The sequence below is a fragment of the Lathamus discolor genome, chromosome 4 (assembly GCF_037157495.1).
Source record: "Lathamus discolor isolate bLatDis1 chromosome 4, bLatDis1.hap1, whole genome shotgun sequence".
Taxonomy (NCBI): Eukaryota; Metazoa; Chordata; class Aves; order Psittaciformes; family Psittacidae; genus Lathamus; species Lathamus discolor.
In genome coordinates, this window is record NC_088887.1 from 30747138 (window position 1) to 30762030 (window position 14893).

The following is a 14893-nucleotide window of genomic DNA, read 5'->3' on the forward strand; positions in this document are numbered from 1 at the left end:
ATTTATCCGCTTTGTACCGAGCTCCCACCTCCTGCCTTCCCAGCTGCCCGCCTGAAGTTGCTCTTTAGCGATCGTAAGTATCCGAGCAGCCGGCACCGCCGAGATACTTAAAGCACAGCGTCCATGAGCCCGCTGGGACGGTTTTAGGCGCTGGGTTTGTTTCTGCTGGAGAGGCTTCGGAACCGGTGGGGTGAGCCGGCCGCGCCGCAGGCCGTGTCCCCTGTTGCTCGGAGGCAATCAGCCCCGCTGGCGGAGAGTTGAGCCCCGCAGCTGGGGGCGGCAGGAGAGCCGCACACCGCCCCGCCCCGCAACGGGAAGACGGAAGGGTTTCGGGGAGGCCCCGCTCGCCGCCGGAGAGGGCAGCACCCGGTGCCATGGCGTTACTGCGCTGGCAGCCCCGCTGCTGAGGGAACTCCGCTCCGGGAGCCGCCATGGCCGCCGTCCTCCGGTCCGCCCTCTGCAGCTGCCTCCTGCTCTGCGGTGAGTCCGCCCCCGGTCTGGCGGGGGACAGCGGTGGGTTGCGGCTGCCCCGGCAGAGCGGCCGTCCTCCCGCGGGGAGCAAGGCGGGAGGCGGCGGCGGGGGCCGGTGGAAGCGGACGGCTTTGTTCTCCGCGGCCGCGCTGCCTCCAGAGCCCCGGGCCCGGCCGCTGTGCGGAGGGCGCCGAGGCGCCGGCCGGCTCCCCCCCGCTCAGAGGCTGTATGTGTGCGGGGAGGGTGAAACTGCCCTTTGGGCGCTCCGGCGCGGGGCCGGCCACGCGTTTCGCAGACAGGCCGCGTCTGAGGCTGCGGTGCGCTATGAGCGGTGTCTGAGGCTGCGGTGCGCTATGAGCGGCGTCTGAGGCTGCGGTGCGCTATGAGCGGTGTCTGAGGCTGCGGTGCGCTATGAGCGGTGTCTGAGGCTGCGGTGCACTATGAGCGGTGTCTGAGGCTGCGGTGCGCTATGAGCGGTGTCTGAGGCTGCGGTGCACTATGAGCGGTGTGCCAACCTGCCACTTACAAAGTGCGAACCCACAGAAGGATATTCTCATCGGTTTGGGCCCACAGTGCCCGGTAAAAAGTTGAGCTGGAGGCTTTTCAAGTAGGAAACACCATCTGGGAAGCGAACCTTCCAACGCATCACTGCCATCATTACCGGGGATTTACCATCCCGGCTCTGGAGGGAGCTTCCTCAAAATGTAGGCAGCGCCCTAGCAAGGGTTCTTCATAGCAAGGACCACATCGTGCGGGGCAGGAAAAGTCAGGTGGTTTGTACTAGCAAGACTTTTCTTCAGCTGTGTTGTTCACACTGAGGCTTTGCAGTCCATTGTTACCTGTGCCCATCTTCCTTGGCGTCCTGCACACCTGGGGTTTTGCAGGGAGGAGATGATGTGGGAGCAGGAGGCTGGAGGTGCCTACAGAGGGGCACAGTGTGTGCTTGGGCAGAGATCCCTGAAGGAGAGTGCCTGAGGTTGGTATGGGTGAGGGCATGTTTGTACAGGGATGGCATCTCTCAAGAAGCCTGGGGTGCAGGGAAGCAGGCAACTTCTGCTCTTATAGTCTGAAGTGCATTCAAGTTGATTTGTTAGGTGCAAGGCGAACACTGCAGGAATTGAGTCTGTGAAACAGTTCTTATTTAAGCAGGGTCTAGATTCAAAACTCTTGTCTGCTGAAGGTGGGTAAGCAACGTATTAATTTCATGTATTTATGCATCAACTATAGACATGCAACTTAATTATCTTAGAACACGTGTCATTAGGTTTTATTCCTATGACATTTAAGCACTAGTCTGGCCTGATGGGGATTTCTTTACCTTTGCAAGGATGGGCCAAAATCCTTTCGATTTTAGTTTCAGTATCAACAACTATTTAAAAATCATTAAATCATAATAGTAATGGTCTGTTCATCAATACTGACTTAGAGTTTCCTTTATTCGGTTTCAATAAAGCAAGACAATTGTGTCTCCATCACTTGTGAAGAGTGCCAATTCATGATACAAAGTGTATTTAATAGCTCTCTTGCCTTCCAAGGTAGTTTGTGTTCATCTCCTTTTCAAAAGGGTGGTTGAATAACGCCATGTGTAAAGCGTTTAAAATGGCAGTGCTAATCCATGCAGTGATGACACAAACATGCTTCTGGCGGGTGGGTTTTTGGAACTATTTCAGTCTTATACACAGGTCTATGTATAAAGACCGTTCATGTTCCTCTTCAAAATGAAACCAAAACCAGCACATCAATCCCCACAGCCATGTTATTTCCATGGTGCTAGTGAAAACAACAGATTTTGACAGCCTCAGTGAGAGTTCATCCACGTAGTTTTATGGGCCCTGAGTCTCAGGCAGTAACAAGTTAGTCATGCCTAATAAATGATGATATCATAAAGACTGCACTTACTGGAAATCACTGATGCTGGCTAACTTGTTTTTGTTGCACAAGGTCACAGGGAAGGATAGGCGTCAGGATTAAAATGAATCACATTGAAGTCCGTTTTCAAAGTGTTTCTGAGGCAAGGTAGAGAAGGGAGGCTGTATTTACGTTACGGATGATGGAGAAGTGGCTGGAGGAACATATGCTAAAATGTTTATCTGGTTTTGATTGCTCCCACAGTCTCTGGAATAGTGCCAAACCCCCAAAACATCAGGATTACTTCAGTTAATCTTCGTAGCATTTTACAATGGGATGCACCTAGGTTTTACAACGGGAATATAAGTTACACTGTCCAATCGAAGAGGTAAGTCTGGGATGTTTGTTTGCTTTAGTCCATGTTTTACAGCTGCACGTGTTTGTGATTTGTTTCCTTTTTTTTTTATATAGGAAGGTCCGTAGCTGTGCCTTTCTTTTAGCTGGTACGAGGTTTATCTTCTGAGCGAAATAACAGGGCAGGGACACTTTCTACACATTTCACACCCAAGGTGTTACCTGTTTGAAAGAGAACTCTCAAAATACAGTTTAGAGAGGAGACATTGTTTATTCTGCAGGGTGCTCAGTGGTGCACTTCTACAGATCAAGCAGACCCCATGAGGCTTCTTCTACCTCTACACGCAGAGTTTCCAGGGTAGTACACTCGCAGTTACAGTGATTGCTCAGTAATCTACAATCACAGAATCACAGAATCCCAAGGGTTGGAAGGGACCTAAAAAGATCATCTAGTCCAACCCCCCTGCAAGAGCAGGGTAACCTACAGTACATCACACAGGAACTTGTCCAGGCGGGCCTTGAATATCTCCAGTGTAGGAGACTCCACAACCCCCCTGGGCAACCTGTTCCAGTGCTCTGTCACTCTTACAGTAAAGAAGTTCTTCCTGATGTTAACGTGGAACTTCCTATGCTCCAGTTTACACCCATTGCCCCTTGTCCTATCACTGGATATCACTGAAAAAAGCCTAGCTCCATCATCCTGACACCTACCCTTCACATATTTGTAAACATTGATGAGGTCACCCCTCAGTCTCCTCTTCTCCAAGCTAAAGAGACCCAGCTCCCTCAGCCTCTCCTCATAAGGGAGATGTTCCACTCCCTTAATCATCTTTGTGGCTCTGCGCTGGACTCTTCAAGCAATTCCCTGTCCTTCTTGAACAGAGGGGCCCAGAACTGGACGCAATATTCCAGATGCGGCCTCACCAAGGCTGAGTAGAGGGGGAGGAGAACCTCTCTTGACCTACTAACCACTCCCTTTCTAATGCACCCTAAGATGCCATTTGCCTTCCTGGCCGCAAGAGCACATTGCTGGCTCATGGTCATCCTCCTATCCACCAGGACCCCCAGGTCCCTTTCCCCTTCGCTACTTTCCAGCAGGTACAATGACTGGCTCTTGGATTCTCTGTCTCGGTTTAAAGGCACAGGATAGATTTCTTTCACTACACATGTTTGTGAGTAAAGGTCTCTGTGGGCAAGGGTCTCTTATCTCAAGGGGGTGTGATTTTTAGCGTTATAATGAAGGCAGTTCCCTTCTGCAATGCCTCAAAAGTTAGTTCCATTGCCAGCTCCTCGTTAATGGGATATACGTCATTGCTCTGAGGATATTACCCTCCTCTGGGGCCCTTTGGCCTTTGTTCATTCCGTCATTATCTACTCAAAACAAGACAGCTCTTCTAAACCTTGACAGACATTCACACAGTTTCTCCTGAGGTAAGCTTCGATCTTTCTACTGCAAACCCAGCATTAAAGGCAGCTTTATAGGCACTTCTTTTGGAACCAGAAACACATTTTAATGTTGGCTGTTCTTAGCTGTCTGTGTGGGGTTTTTTCCCTATCATGAAGCTGTTACCTGTGATTCAAAGACTTAGTCCTGCAGAGTGTTTAGGACCTTATCTGACCTTTCACTCCAGTAGCAGTTTGTTCTCTGCCACCAATGCAGTCAGCTTACCTGTGCCCTTAGTGGAAATGCCTGATGAACTGCAGGCTGGTGGCTCGTCCATTCAGTGCCTTAAACTTGGGACACGTTTTCTGAGGTCTCCTTTTGTCATTTTTGGTAGGTTGATTTAGCTTTGATTTGGTTCTGGCACTGTGTCGTTCCTAGTTGGTCTTTCCTGTTGGGAAAAGTGGTCTGTGCAGCTGTACCAAGGAAGGTGGCCACTTCCCCCGCCCAGCGGCGGGCTCCATACCTGCCTCTGTGCTTCGCAATGAAACCGTGTGGTGGGACCGAAGTCTTGTGTTCCTGCCGAAAGTTGAATTCTGTGGCCAAGACAAGGTAAAAGCCAAGACAGGATGTAAAGTGGAGATGGTGGTGCCCACAGGCAGGTGCCTTCTGAGGAGAAATCCCCCGTCTTAGTCGAAAGAAGGTTTTTCTGGGTTCTGGTAGCAAATACCTTTTGATCACTACATTCCTGCATGGGCTTTTGATGCAAACCAGAAACAGTATCATGTACTTGAATGGTTGCGGTGAGTTTTCAGGCTCTGTTTTCTCAGGCTTTTCCTTATATGCGTATCTAAAATCTTCTCTGGCTTTTCCTTGTACGCATATCTTAAAGACAGTTCTGAACAAAGTCCAAGGTAGACAGCAAAGCCATGCATAGCGATGTTCTCTTGATATTTGCAGACTTGTCTGATAACTACTGCCTGTTGAATCAAGTTTTGTAACCAATGTCAATAAAAGGGCACCTATTTACTGTATTGCAATTTTAATCTCTAACTTTATCATGGCTTTATAGATGCATATAAAATGCTCAGTGTGTGCGTACACACTAGTAATGATGTTTCTTATGCACTGGATCTAATTTTTCTTGTTCGTGAGTCATAACTGGTTGTATTAGCAAGCAGATATTCCACTTTTCCAGTTAATTGAGAGGAAATACATTTAGTCATATATAATTTAAATATCATAGACATGTTGTTTCTCTTCCATACAGCATCAATTTACCTGGAGACACGTATGAAAATGTGAGCACAAATTTGAGACTCACAGAATGTGATGTCTCTTCTCTGTCTGCATATGGAGACTACATTTTACAGGTTCGAGCGGAGTCAGAAAATGACCATTCAGACTGGATGACCATCAGATTTAAGCCAATGGATGACAGTAAGCACTTTTGTAATCTTCAGGAAAACCCTCCATATTGGATGCTATTAATGCACCTTTACGGTTTGACTCCGTAAGAAAACCTATAGCAGCAGATCATTTTTAGATGTAATTACGTTGAACAATAAAACCTCGGTTGTAACGTTTCCAGTTTTTGAAGGCAGAAGTTGCTGTCAGAAGGCACTGTAGATTCACTATTATAGCTAGATGTTGGTATTGGTACTTGAAACCTCTTTTGAGGAGGTTTTCAAAAGTGTATGTCTCTCCCTTAAAACAAAGGTCGCATCAAAACAAGGGTCATATGTATTTTTCAGTCAAGAGCTTTTCTTCAAGGATTCAGATGTCCTGTATATCTCAATAAGTTCAATTACTTTCTTTTTCGTTGCTATGCCAGGCAAAAAGCTTTCTTTCTTTTTTTTTTTTTTTTTTTGTTGAAAAAGTCACAGAGAAAGGTTAATTTTTAGGTAAGAAATCTTCATTACACAATACTGCCATTCTTTTAGAGAAGCTTGATAGTCTTGTGTGTGAAATGATTTAGGCATTGCCTTGTATTAGAGTGTACAACAGAGATGTTAATCATGTTGCTGTCACCTGAGCTTGGGGATAAGAGGGTGGTTTTTACCAAGTGGAGTCTTTAGTTTTGTACATTCTTACTCCACTCTTAAGCAAAAATCAAACTATTTTACATTACATAGTTAATGTTACCCAAGGCTTTTTTTCCTCACAGCTGTTAACACAAAACCATTCATGAAGCTTCTGTTGTATCTCATCTTTGAGAAAAAACTTCAACCTTCTTTTTCTTCTCCTGTTCTGCCTGCATTTGCTGAAATTTCATCATTCTGTTGCTTGGATTTCAGAATGCAATTTTACAGTTTATAGCTTTGTTTTTCAAGATGCTTTTATTACCTCTCCAGAAAAGTAATGTTGATATGATTTAATCTGCCTATAAGGGAAGCACTGAAACATAGTAACATCAACATTGCAAGTACGAGCTGTAGCCAAAAGAAGATGTAATACAAAAAGCATGGGTGGATTTTCAGAGTAGAGAGCAAACTTGTAAATCATTAACAGAGTTGTGTTTGACGTATAATTGAAATAGTGTGTGGCCTTTGGAGCAGGTTTGGCTTTGGAAAAGCAGCTTATTCCTGAATGGGAAACTCCAGGTATAAAACTACTTGGACAGAACTATCTGGGAGTACTGGCCAAATCTCTGAGGAGGACATGAGTATTTTTAATGTCGCCATAACTGATCTGAGCAGGGTATCATGATCAAAATGTCTGATATTCCTTTCTGTGTTACTATTGGTGCTTTTTTACTAAATTCCACTCTGTATTATAGGAATAGCCTGAGAAAAGCAGAGCAACCAAGACCTTTCTCGCATTATTTTTTGTAAGCTCGACAACCCATTCATGAGCATTGCATGAATGTATGGTTCAGCAAGCAGTTTGTCTGAGGCTTTTTAGTATTGTTTTTAATTATGGAAGCACGTATTTCTAGAGGAATGCAAAATCATCTTTTTTTGAGCTTTTCCTTTCTTAGACACTTCATAGTGTGACTGCAGCCAGGCAGAACTTTGGAGAGGCAGCCAGGGCAGTTTTTCACTGGAATTATAGGAGACTTTAGTGGAGAGCTCATTTCTGACACAACACAGTTAACTAAGGTGAAATCATGAAATAATTTGGGTAGCTGCACAAAAACATAATGAGGAAAAGCCATTTACAAATGGCAAGAATATAATATTCAGTCTAAGGAGTACAAGAAATGCAGAAATAATTCAAATGTTTCAGTTTTTCAAAATTATCACAATGGAAGAAACAGTAAAACCCTTCACTAGAGGTCTCTTCAGAAAAGACAGATGTTGCAACAGCTTGGCCCAGAAGGAGAAGTAAGTAATAACCTATAGAAATAGTCCTTCCTCTCCCAGGAGTCACACAGCTGGCAAAAGGGAACTGAGTTAATTTATTCTATGGGAAATGTAGTCTGCAATAGCATCTGTTACCTAACGGCAAAAATAAACCCCTTTCAAGAGCAGTTCTGTAAGGAAAGGATTTATTTATGCCTGATCCATGATAGCAAATAATTTTTTTCTGATAAAATTCTTCAAAGTGTGATTTGTCCTGGGTTGTATAAAAAACGTCAAACCGAAAACAACATGAAACTGACTGCTGCTCTTTTCTTCCACTGTTCCAATGTATAGCCGTCATTGGGCCACCTGATGTAAAAGTGAAGTCAGAGTCTGGGTCCCTGCATGTGGATTTCATAGGCCCTTTTGCTGAGCGTGACAACTGGCCTCTGAAGCAGTATTACGGTTCGTGGAAGTACAGGATACTGTACTGGAAGAAAGGCAGCACTGCTTCCGGGGTATTGTGACTCCATGATTTTGATTCTTGCTTTTCTTGGTAAAGTACCGTACTGATGAAGTTCTGAAAGCTAACAGTACTGAAGTAAAAATGTATGTCTGCTAGTTGGTGTAAGAAAGTCTAGTCACTACAGCTGCTATTCAGAGCAAATGGCAGCTGTGTAGTTAAACAGTAGCATTGATATAATTTGCTTTTTCCATAATTAGAACTAACTGCTACATTATGAGAGTTTATTCTCTCCGTTCAGTGATGTGTTTATCTGTGATGCAGGCTTCCTCAGCAAATCCCTGAATTTCATGCATACAAGTAAGGGTAAATTTAGAAGCTATAACGTCAGCAGTGTCTGTGATCATGGCTATAAACTGACTTAGATTCAAGTCCCATATCATTCAAGTATTTGTGCTCTTTGTGGGACTTTGGGCTTTGAATACCACCATGGATGAGGCTTTATATTAACTGTGGCCACCTTCACCTCTTCAGTTTCCAGAAGTCGTAATTTGCTTCCTTCCTCTCCTGGACAGCCCCTTCCACAGACAGATGTGTCACTCAGCTCCCCACAGAATGCATGAAGAAAGATCATAAATAATATATTAATTATAGGGTCATAGGCTCTATTACAGGAAAAAAGGAAGTTCTTTACTGGAAGATACCAGTCACAGTGTAATTAGTGCTTTGTACATCAGTACAATTTTCATATAATAGGACTCCACTACATATAATTGTGATTTGTATTTGTTATCCTGGAAGAATTCTTAGGCATTCAATTCCAAGAAATGAGGGATCATCATTTCCAAAATACAGACTACAAAAAGTGAAGGTATTTCTGCATATGGGATGCAAACTTAGGCAAATATACAGAGAAAGCGAGAGATTCAGGTAGAATCTGTGCTTATAACACTTCAGAGCAGAAGTCTGGGAAATTTCATAGGGATCAAAGAAGCAGAAGGAATAGACTATGTAACTTCATAGGTTGTTTTTCAAACAGATCCTTGCTTATAATGTTAAAACCTAGCTATACAGTCTCCTCATCCCTGAAAAAGCCTGTTACTGCATAACGGGCATCCTGTAGGAGCTCCTATACTCTTCAGGAACCCTATAGTACAGGGACATAACCAATCATGCCTCTAAACAGCAAGTTGCGTCTTCTGGCAGTCACCTAATAGCAGCCAGAAAGTCAGTGATGTGAATGGTCTCAGAGTGACCACAGCTGAAATCTCAAGTAGTTATCAGTTATTTGCCATAGGCAGGGAATCTCATTCTGCCTTTAAAAGCCTTGTTCACGTTGCAGCTACAACCGCTAGGATTTGTCCTACTAAATGATGAGATGTCCTACTAAAGGATGATCAGAGGGCTGGAGCACCTCTCTTATGAAGACAGGTGGAGAGAGATGGGCTTGTTCAGCCTATAGAAGAGAAGGCTCTGGGGAAACATTGTAGTAACTTCCAGTAACTAAGAGGTGCCTAAAAGAAATCTGGAGAGGGACTTTTTACAAGGCCATGTAGTGATAGGATGAGGGGGAATGGCTTTAAACTGAAAAGGGTGAGATTTATATTAGACGTCAGTACGAAATTCTTTACTATGCGGGTGGCAAAAGTTGCCCAGGGAAGTTGTGGCTGCGCCATCCCTGGCAGTGCTCAAGGCCAGGTTGGACAGGGCTTGCAGCAACGTAGTCTAGTGGAAGGTGTCCTGACTAGATGATCTGTAACCCAAACCTTCCAACCCAAACCATTCTGTGATTCTAAATGTAATTGTAATTACTTAGCCAGACCACTGGACTCATGCTTTTCTTGTTTTTGTATTCTCTGTTATTAGGTAACTCATGTAGACACTAAACATAACACTGAAATCCTATCTCAGTTGGAGCCATGGACGATATATTGTATTCAAGTGCAAGCAGTTATCCCCGAGTGGAACAAAACGGGGGAACTGAGTGAAGTGCTTTGTGAGCAGACAACCCACAATGGTAATACTACCTGGTGCATCGCAACAAGACACACACTGTAGGGAGCTGGGAAATGGATAAAGGCATTCAGAATGGCTGTCAGTGCAACATGCGAAACTTCCAAAAATGGATGTGTTTGTTACTTCGGTATTGTCTGGTGGTTAATACCTATGTACCTTTGGAGTGCAGAAATTGGAAACAAAGTGAAAACTACAAGCGATACGGCACCGATAGCATGATGCTTTACTTCACTCCATAGCCCTCTATGTTCCTCATACTCTGCAAATCAGAGTTAAATGGAGCATGTGCTCTTCACTGATCATGCTGTGTCTGAATTTCTTTTACCTTCAGCTGTATTTATTATCCTATGAAAGTCTTTGTTGTGTATTTGTCACTGAGAAAGGAATTTGCCCCTGTTTTGCAGTCTGCTTCACCTGTGATGACAACGCCCATATCTGTCACTAGGGTAGGCCATGCTGCTCTTTCTCTGTGAAACAGAGCATTTGCCAATCAATAATATGAACAAATACTCTGTTCAGGCACTTTCATTCTCATTTTGAAGATAGTTGTGTAAGAAAAGCACTTCCCAGCCATGCCACCTAGGCTGCTGTCTGTGGAGTCCAGCAATCAACCACCATGTGGTCTGACCCCATTGCCTGAGCAGGGAACTTTGTGTCCCCAGTTAAAGAAAGGATGATGCACATTATGCCTCTGAAAAAGTCGGTATTTAAGCTAACACGCTGTCAAATAACATGTGAAAAATCAGAGGCAGAGACAGAAGACGGAAGCTCTCTGCGGGAGCTGCCGGGCTAAGCTGTTTCTCATAAGTCTTTTTCTTGTAAAATGTTTCCTCACATGTTTCTCCTGCAGGAATATTACCTGCATGCACTGCAGTTGAATTGTATGTTGCTTTTGGTGGTGATGTTCCTTGTTAGTTCATGGCTAGACCAGTGCTTATCGTGCATAGGTTGGTTTAAAACATTTATACAGGGATGCATGGATACATCTCAATTCCCATTGCCTGTTGTGAAATCCCCAAGCATGACCTTTATTTTTAATGGCTAAGCAGTTTTGAATTTGATAGTAATTTTTCCCTTGCTGTCTTTACTTTGGGGCCATTTTTACATGATACTGCCTTACAGATGCTTCTGTTGGTCTTTTTTCCTTTCATCATTTGCCTAGTCTTGCATGTAGAATCACCTGTATGTGTAACCATAAACGTCTGCATATAGTGGCTTGTAAGGTTGTAGTGAGAACTTCAGCTCAGCCTATTCAGGCTAAAAATATAAGAGCTAAGAGGTATTTTACATCTGGAAATGAAGACTTATTTTTGCAGTTACAATTTTGTGATAGTTTGGTTTGGTTTTGGGGGGGTTGGTGGTTTGGTTGGTTGGGTTTTGTTGGCTAGCTTTTGTTTCGGTTTTAATTCCATGGAGAAAGTGATCATTTGAAAAGAATGCATCCAGAAATTAGTAATCACAGGTTTAAGTTTGTTTTGGTTTGTGTTTTTCTTGCCTTGCAGGTGTAACTCCTGTGTGGATAGTTGTGACCGTTCTTATAGGATCGATGTTGGTCGTTGTGATATCTGTTCCTGTTTGTTTCTTTTTGGTTTTGTATCTGTATCGACTCACCAAACATGTTTTATGTCCTTCCTATGTTTTCCCGCAACACTTGAAAGAGGTTTGTTTTCTACCTAACACTGTTAAAATCAGCAGAAGCGGTTGCTTTTCAAAAGCTTTCTGCGCCAAAACCTTTGGAGCTTCTTTTATTTCACCTTTTTTCATTTGCACCTGATTGTGAGCCATCTGTAAAATGTAGGCTGTTCTGAGGGGGGCTTAGACTAGAAGGAGCAATGCTGGTTATCTGTTGTCATACAGTTGTGTACGGTGAAACTCACCCTTCTGCCAAACAAAAAAGCCATTCAAATAAGTGTAAATGATGAAGTTGTGAACTTTGGGAAAAGCTGACAAAGGAAGGTACTTTTCCGTGTGAGAAAGGTAGCAGAAGTTAGTTCATTTAATATTTAATTTCTGGCCTTATAAGGTCATGCATTTTGCATGTATGTTATCTTGCATGTTCAAGTTCTGTGGAGCTGCATAGGCATGAGTAAGAAGCAGTGGTATTAGACTTCTTTTTGAAGTATACTGATGTATGATAAACTCTAAAATACTGTCATCTTGAACTGTTCTGCACAGAATGGTCCAAAATGTTTAAAGCTGAACAAGTTAAAAACCTGGCTTAGGCTTTTATTCCTAAAGTAACTGCATAATTTGCAATGTGAAGCTTTCTATGGCTTAGAAACAAGATGTTCTCTTTCATTTTAAAATGAGAGAATAACAGGTGTTAACTTTCTGTTCCTCTTTTTAGATTGTAAACAATTGAAATGTCTCCCCATCTCATTTTAGACTTAAAATTGCACGTTTGAAATGAGGCTCTTTCAGAAGCACAGTAATGAGCTTAAACTTCAGTGAAGAATGTAGTGAAGTCTGAAAGCTGAAAATAAAATAAAAGCAGTGAATGTTAGCCATTACTACTGGGGAATAGCACTGACCCTTGTTACCCATATAGCAACATTAAAAGTCTGTATCAGGATCTCCTTCAAGAAACAAGGCTATAAAGACTGTTACACATGCCGAAGTTAGCAGCTCTGCTGAATTTCCTGCAGTTTCTCTCATCCTTCATTTTGACTTAGAGTTCGTCAGATGAAGGCTTTGCAGCAGACTTAGCAATTGTCTTGCACTTTAAGTTGAGCGCATGCTCAGGGCACAGTGAGAACCCTAGCAGAGCTGCTGAGAAGGTTGCATTGCTCTTATCGATACAGGATGCGGTCAGATCTCATTTTGCTCACAGGCTTCTCACAAGAAAGGGAGAATTTTCTTATGTAAAATATGCTAAAGTAATAGACAGGGGTCAGGTTACAAGAACACAACACAGTTGTACTCCTCCAGCCACTACCATTAAAATGAACTGCCATCTCAGCTGCCAAAGCAAGTGGTTAACATGTTATTACAATGTTGAGTAGGTGTGCAGTTCTTGTCGACATTCAAAATGTTGACAGTCATGACATCCTGTGAAGTCCATGTTGATTCTTGAGGTTCCATCTTACTAGTAGAACAGGGAGTGGGAGGAAGTTGTGATTTTCTGGTACTAAAATTAAGTCATATTTCTCCCTGAACAGCATTGCCTTGCAAATTTCCATCCCTCACCTTTACTTAAAATGGTTATGGTTTAGCTTGATATTTAAAGCATCACCATTTGATGTCTGCACAGACAGCTCTCTGAGATGGCAGGAACAGCTCACATCTCTTGAAGCTGTTTGGCAAATCTCTCTGTGAACTACTTCACCCACAGCCAAGTCACCATTTTTAGGGTTTTTGTTTCCAAACAAAACCTTGGGTTTTGTTTCTTTCTTTTTTTTTTTTTTAAGAAAGTTTATATTCCAAAGAAATCACTAACACCTAGGGTATTTTCTTGTAAATAAAGGCACTTATGCCTTGCTTCCAAGCCTTGCACAGGATGCTAAAGTGAGCAGGGAGGTATTAGGTTGTTGCTCTCTGGGAATTCTTAGGATTGAGAAATGCAATTGATGTGTGGAAAATAATGTAAAACGTATTTCTAAGCAAACAGGATGGTATGGCTGGTGCCGTCTAACTCTCATTTCCTCTTCCCTTCACAGTTCTTGAACAAGCCTTCCAGTGGTTCACAGATTTTTTCTCCAGTCCCACAAGAAGAACATCTTTTCTGTGACCAGCTAACTGTCATTTCAGAAGAATCCACAAGTCACAGTGATGAGACTGGAGATGAAGCCAGCAAGAAACCAGAGCACCTGCAGGACTCTGAACAAGAAGATTCTGATTCAAGAATAGTATCAGCTTCAGAAAAGGCCTGAATGCCCTCCTCATACTTCACTCAGACCAAATGGTCTGTTGGACTTTATCTTCTAATTGCTATGGTCTTAAGACAGTAAAAATGAATACATGAAGATGTGTACACAGACTTTTGACAGACTCATACTATTTTTTTGAGTACAAGAAACTTGACTATAAATGAGGAATTAAGCAATACATAATTTTTGCTACTGTTTGTAGTGGCTCACTGTTAAGTTGTAGCAATACCTGACACTGTGTCATGACATTAATTTAAAGAGCAATTATATATAATACTAGTTAATTTAACTTTGATGAACTATTTATTGCAAAAGTTAATAAAACTGAAATCTTACATAAGGTTTGTAAAAGAAAATCCTATTTTGTAAAGTAAGACCTGATCTGACTCATTTTTTTGTAACGAGAAATTGTGTGTACTTTTTAAGGATATCCCCAGTGGCGTGATCTTTTTAATAAATGGTTTTTTTACCTGATGCAGAGTTGTAAAGTTATTCCGATGGCATGAGCTTGGTATGAATAAACCAAACACAAATACTCTGTGTGTGTTGCAGTGCAAGGTGTTACTCATACCTCATTGCTAAGGATAATGGGAGTGTACCAGTGGACTGTTTGATAGCCCTCCACGTTCAGGCATCGCTCACTGCCCTGATCCTCTGCCCCACAGTTTCTATGGCTAATTAAATTTTGGCTGCCCAACCCAGAGTCCAGTGGAAAACTCTGCAGTTAAAGTGGGAGTTAAAAGGTAGATTCATTTTATTTATCTACTGAAACATTGTCTTAATTAACAACAAAAGAAAATCCAGGTTGACATGACTCCCATATTACATAATATAAACTCATTGGCATGTGAAGGTTACATCCATGCTAATGCTGGGGCGTAAAGAGTGACCCTTGCACTGTGTACTGATTTTGTGATGTGAGTCTTTTTGTGTGTATTATTACATCAAAGGAGAGCGAAAAAGAGAATTCTGTCAGCAGAAGTAATGAGTGAAGTTGTGTGTAAAGCATAACATTATGCTGGAATTGCAACATTTTGGGCTATGTTTTTGAGGTTTGTTAATTAATGCATACATACACGCTTCTTGGGAACCGTTGCAGGAGAAAACACGGGGAAAACAGGCATTGGTTCTTTGTACCACTTTGTAATCTGCCACATCTTTTCTGCACTTTTTGATTTTCATCCTATTCTGGTTCAATGTGGAATATGGA

The 14893-nt window shown here is 42.7% G+C and overlaps 1 protein-coding gene across 1 annotated transcript; it reads left to right on the forward strand.

Annotated features, from left to right (window-relative positions):
• The first annotated feature begins 254 nt into the window (after nt 1–254).
• IL10RB (interleukin 10 receptor subunit beta) lies at nt 255–14157 on the forward strand. The gene is made up of 7 exons (XM_065676841.1): nt 255–480; nt 2584–2707; nt 5325–5494; nt 7693–7856; nt 9668–9818; nt 11320–11477; nt 13474–14157. Exons 1-7 carry the CDS (start codon nt 432–434, stop codon nt 13684–13686), a joined length of 1029 nt encoding a protein of 342 aa, XP_065532913.1. The 5' UTR covers nt 255–431; the 3' UTR covers nt 13687–14157.
• Nucleotides 14158–14893: the final 736 nt, after the last annotated feature.

Bases quoted from the DNA above. Each gene is read 5' to 3' on its own strand.
- IL10RB (XM_065676841.1), top strand. From the start codon at position 432: ATGGCCGCCGTCCTCCGGTCCGCCCTCTGCAGCTGCCTCCTGCTCTGC. The intron at 5,495-7,692 runs GTAAGCACTTTT...TCCAATGTATAG, and splicing joins ATTTAAGCCAATGGATGACA to CCGTCATTGGGCCACCTGAT. The intron at 7,857-9,667 runs GTATTGTGACTC...CTCTGTTATTAG, and splicing joins AAGGCAGCACTGCTTCCGGG to GTAACTCATGTAGACACTAA.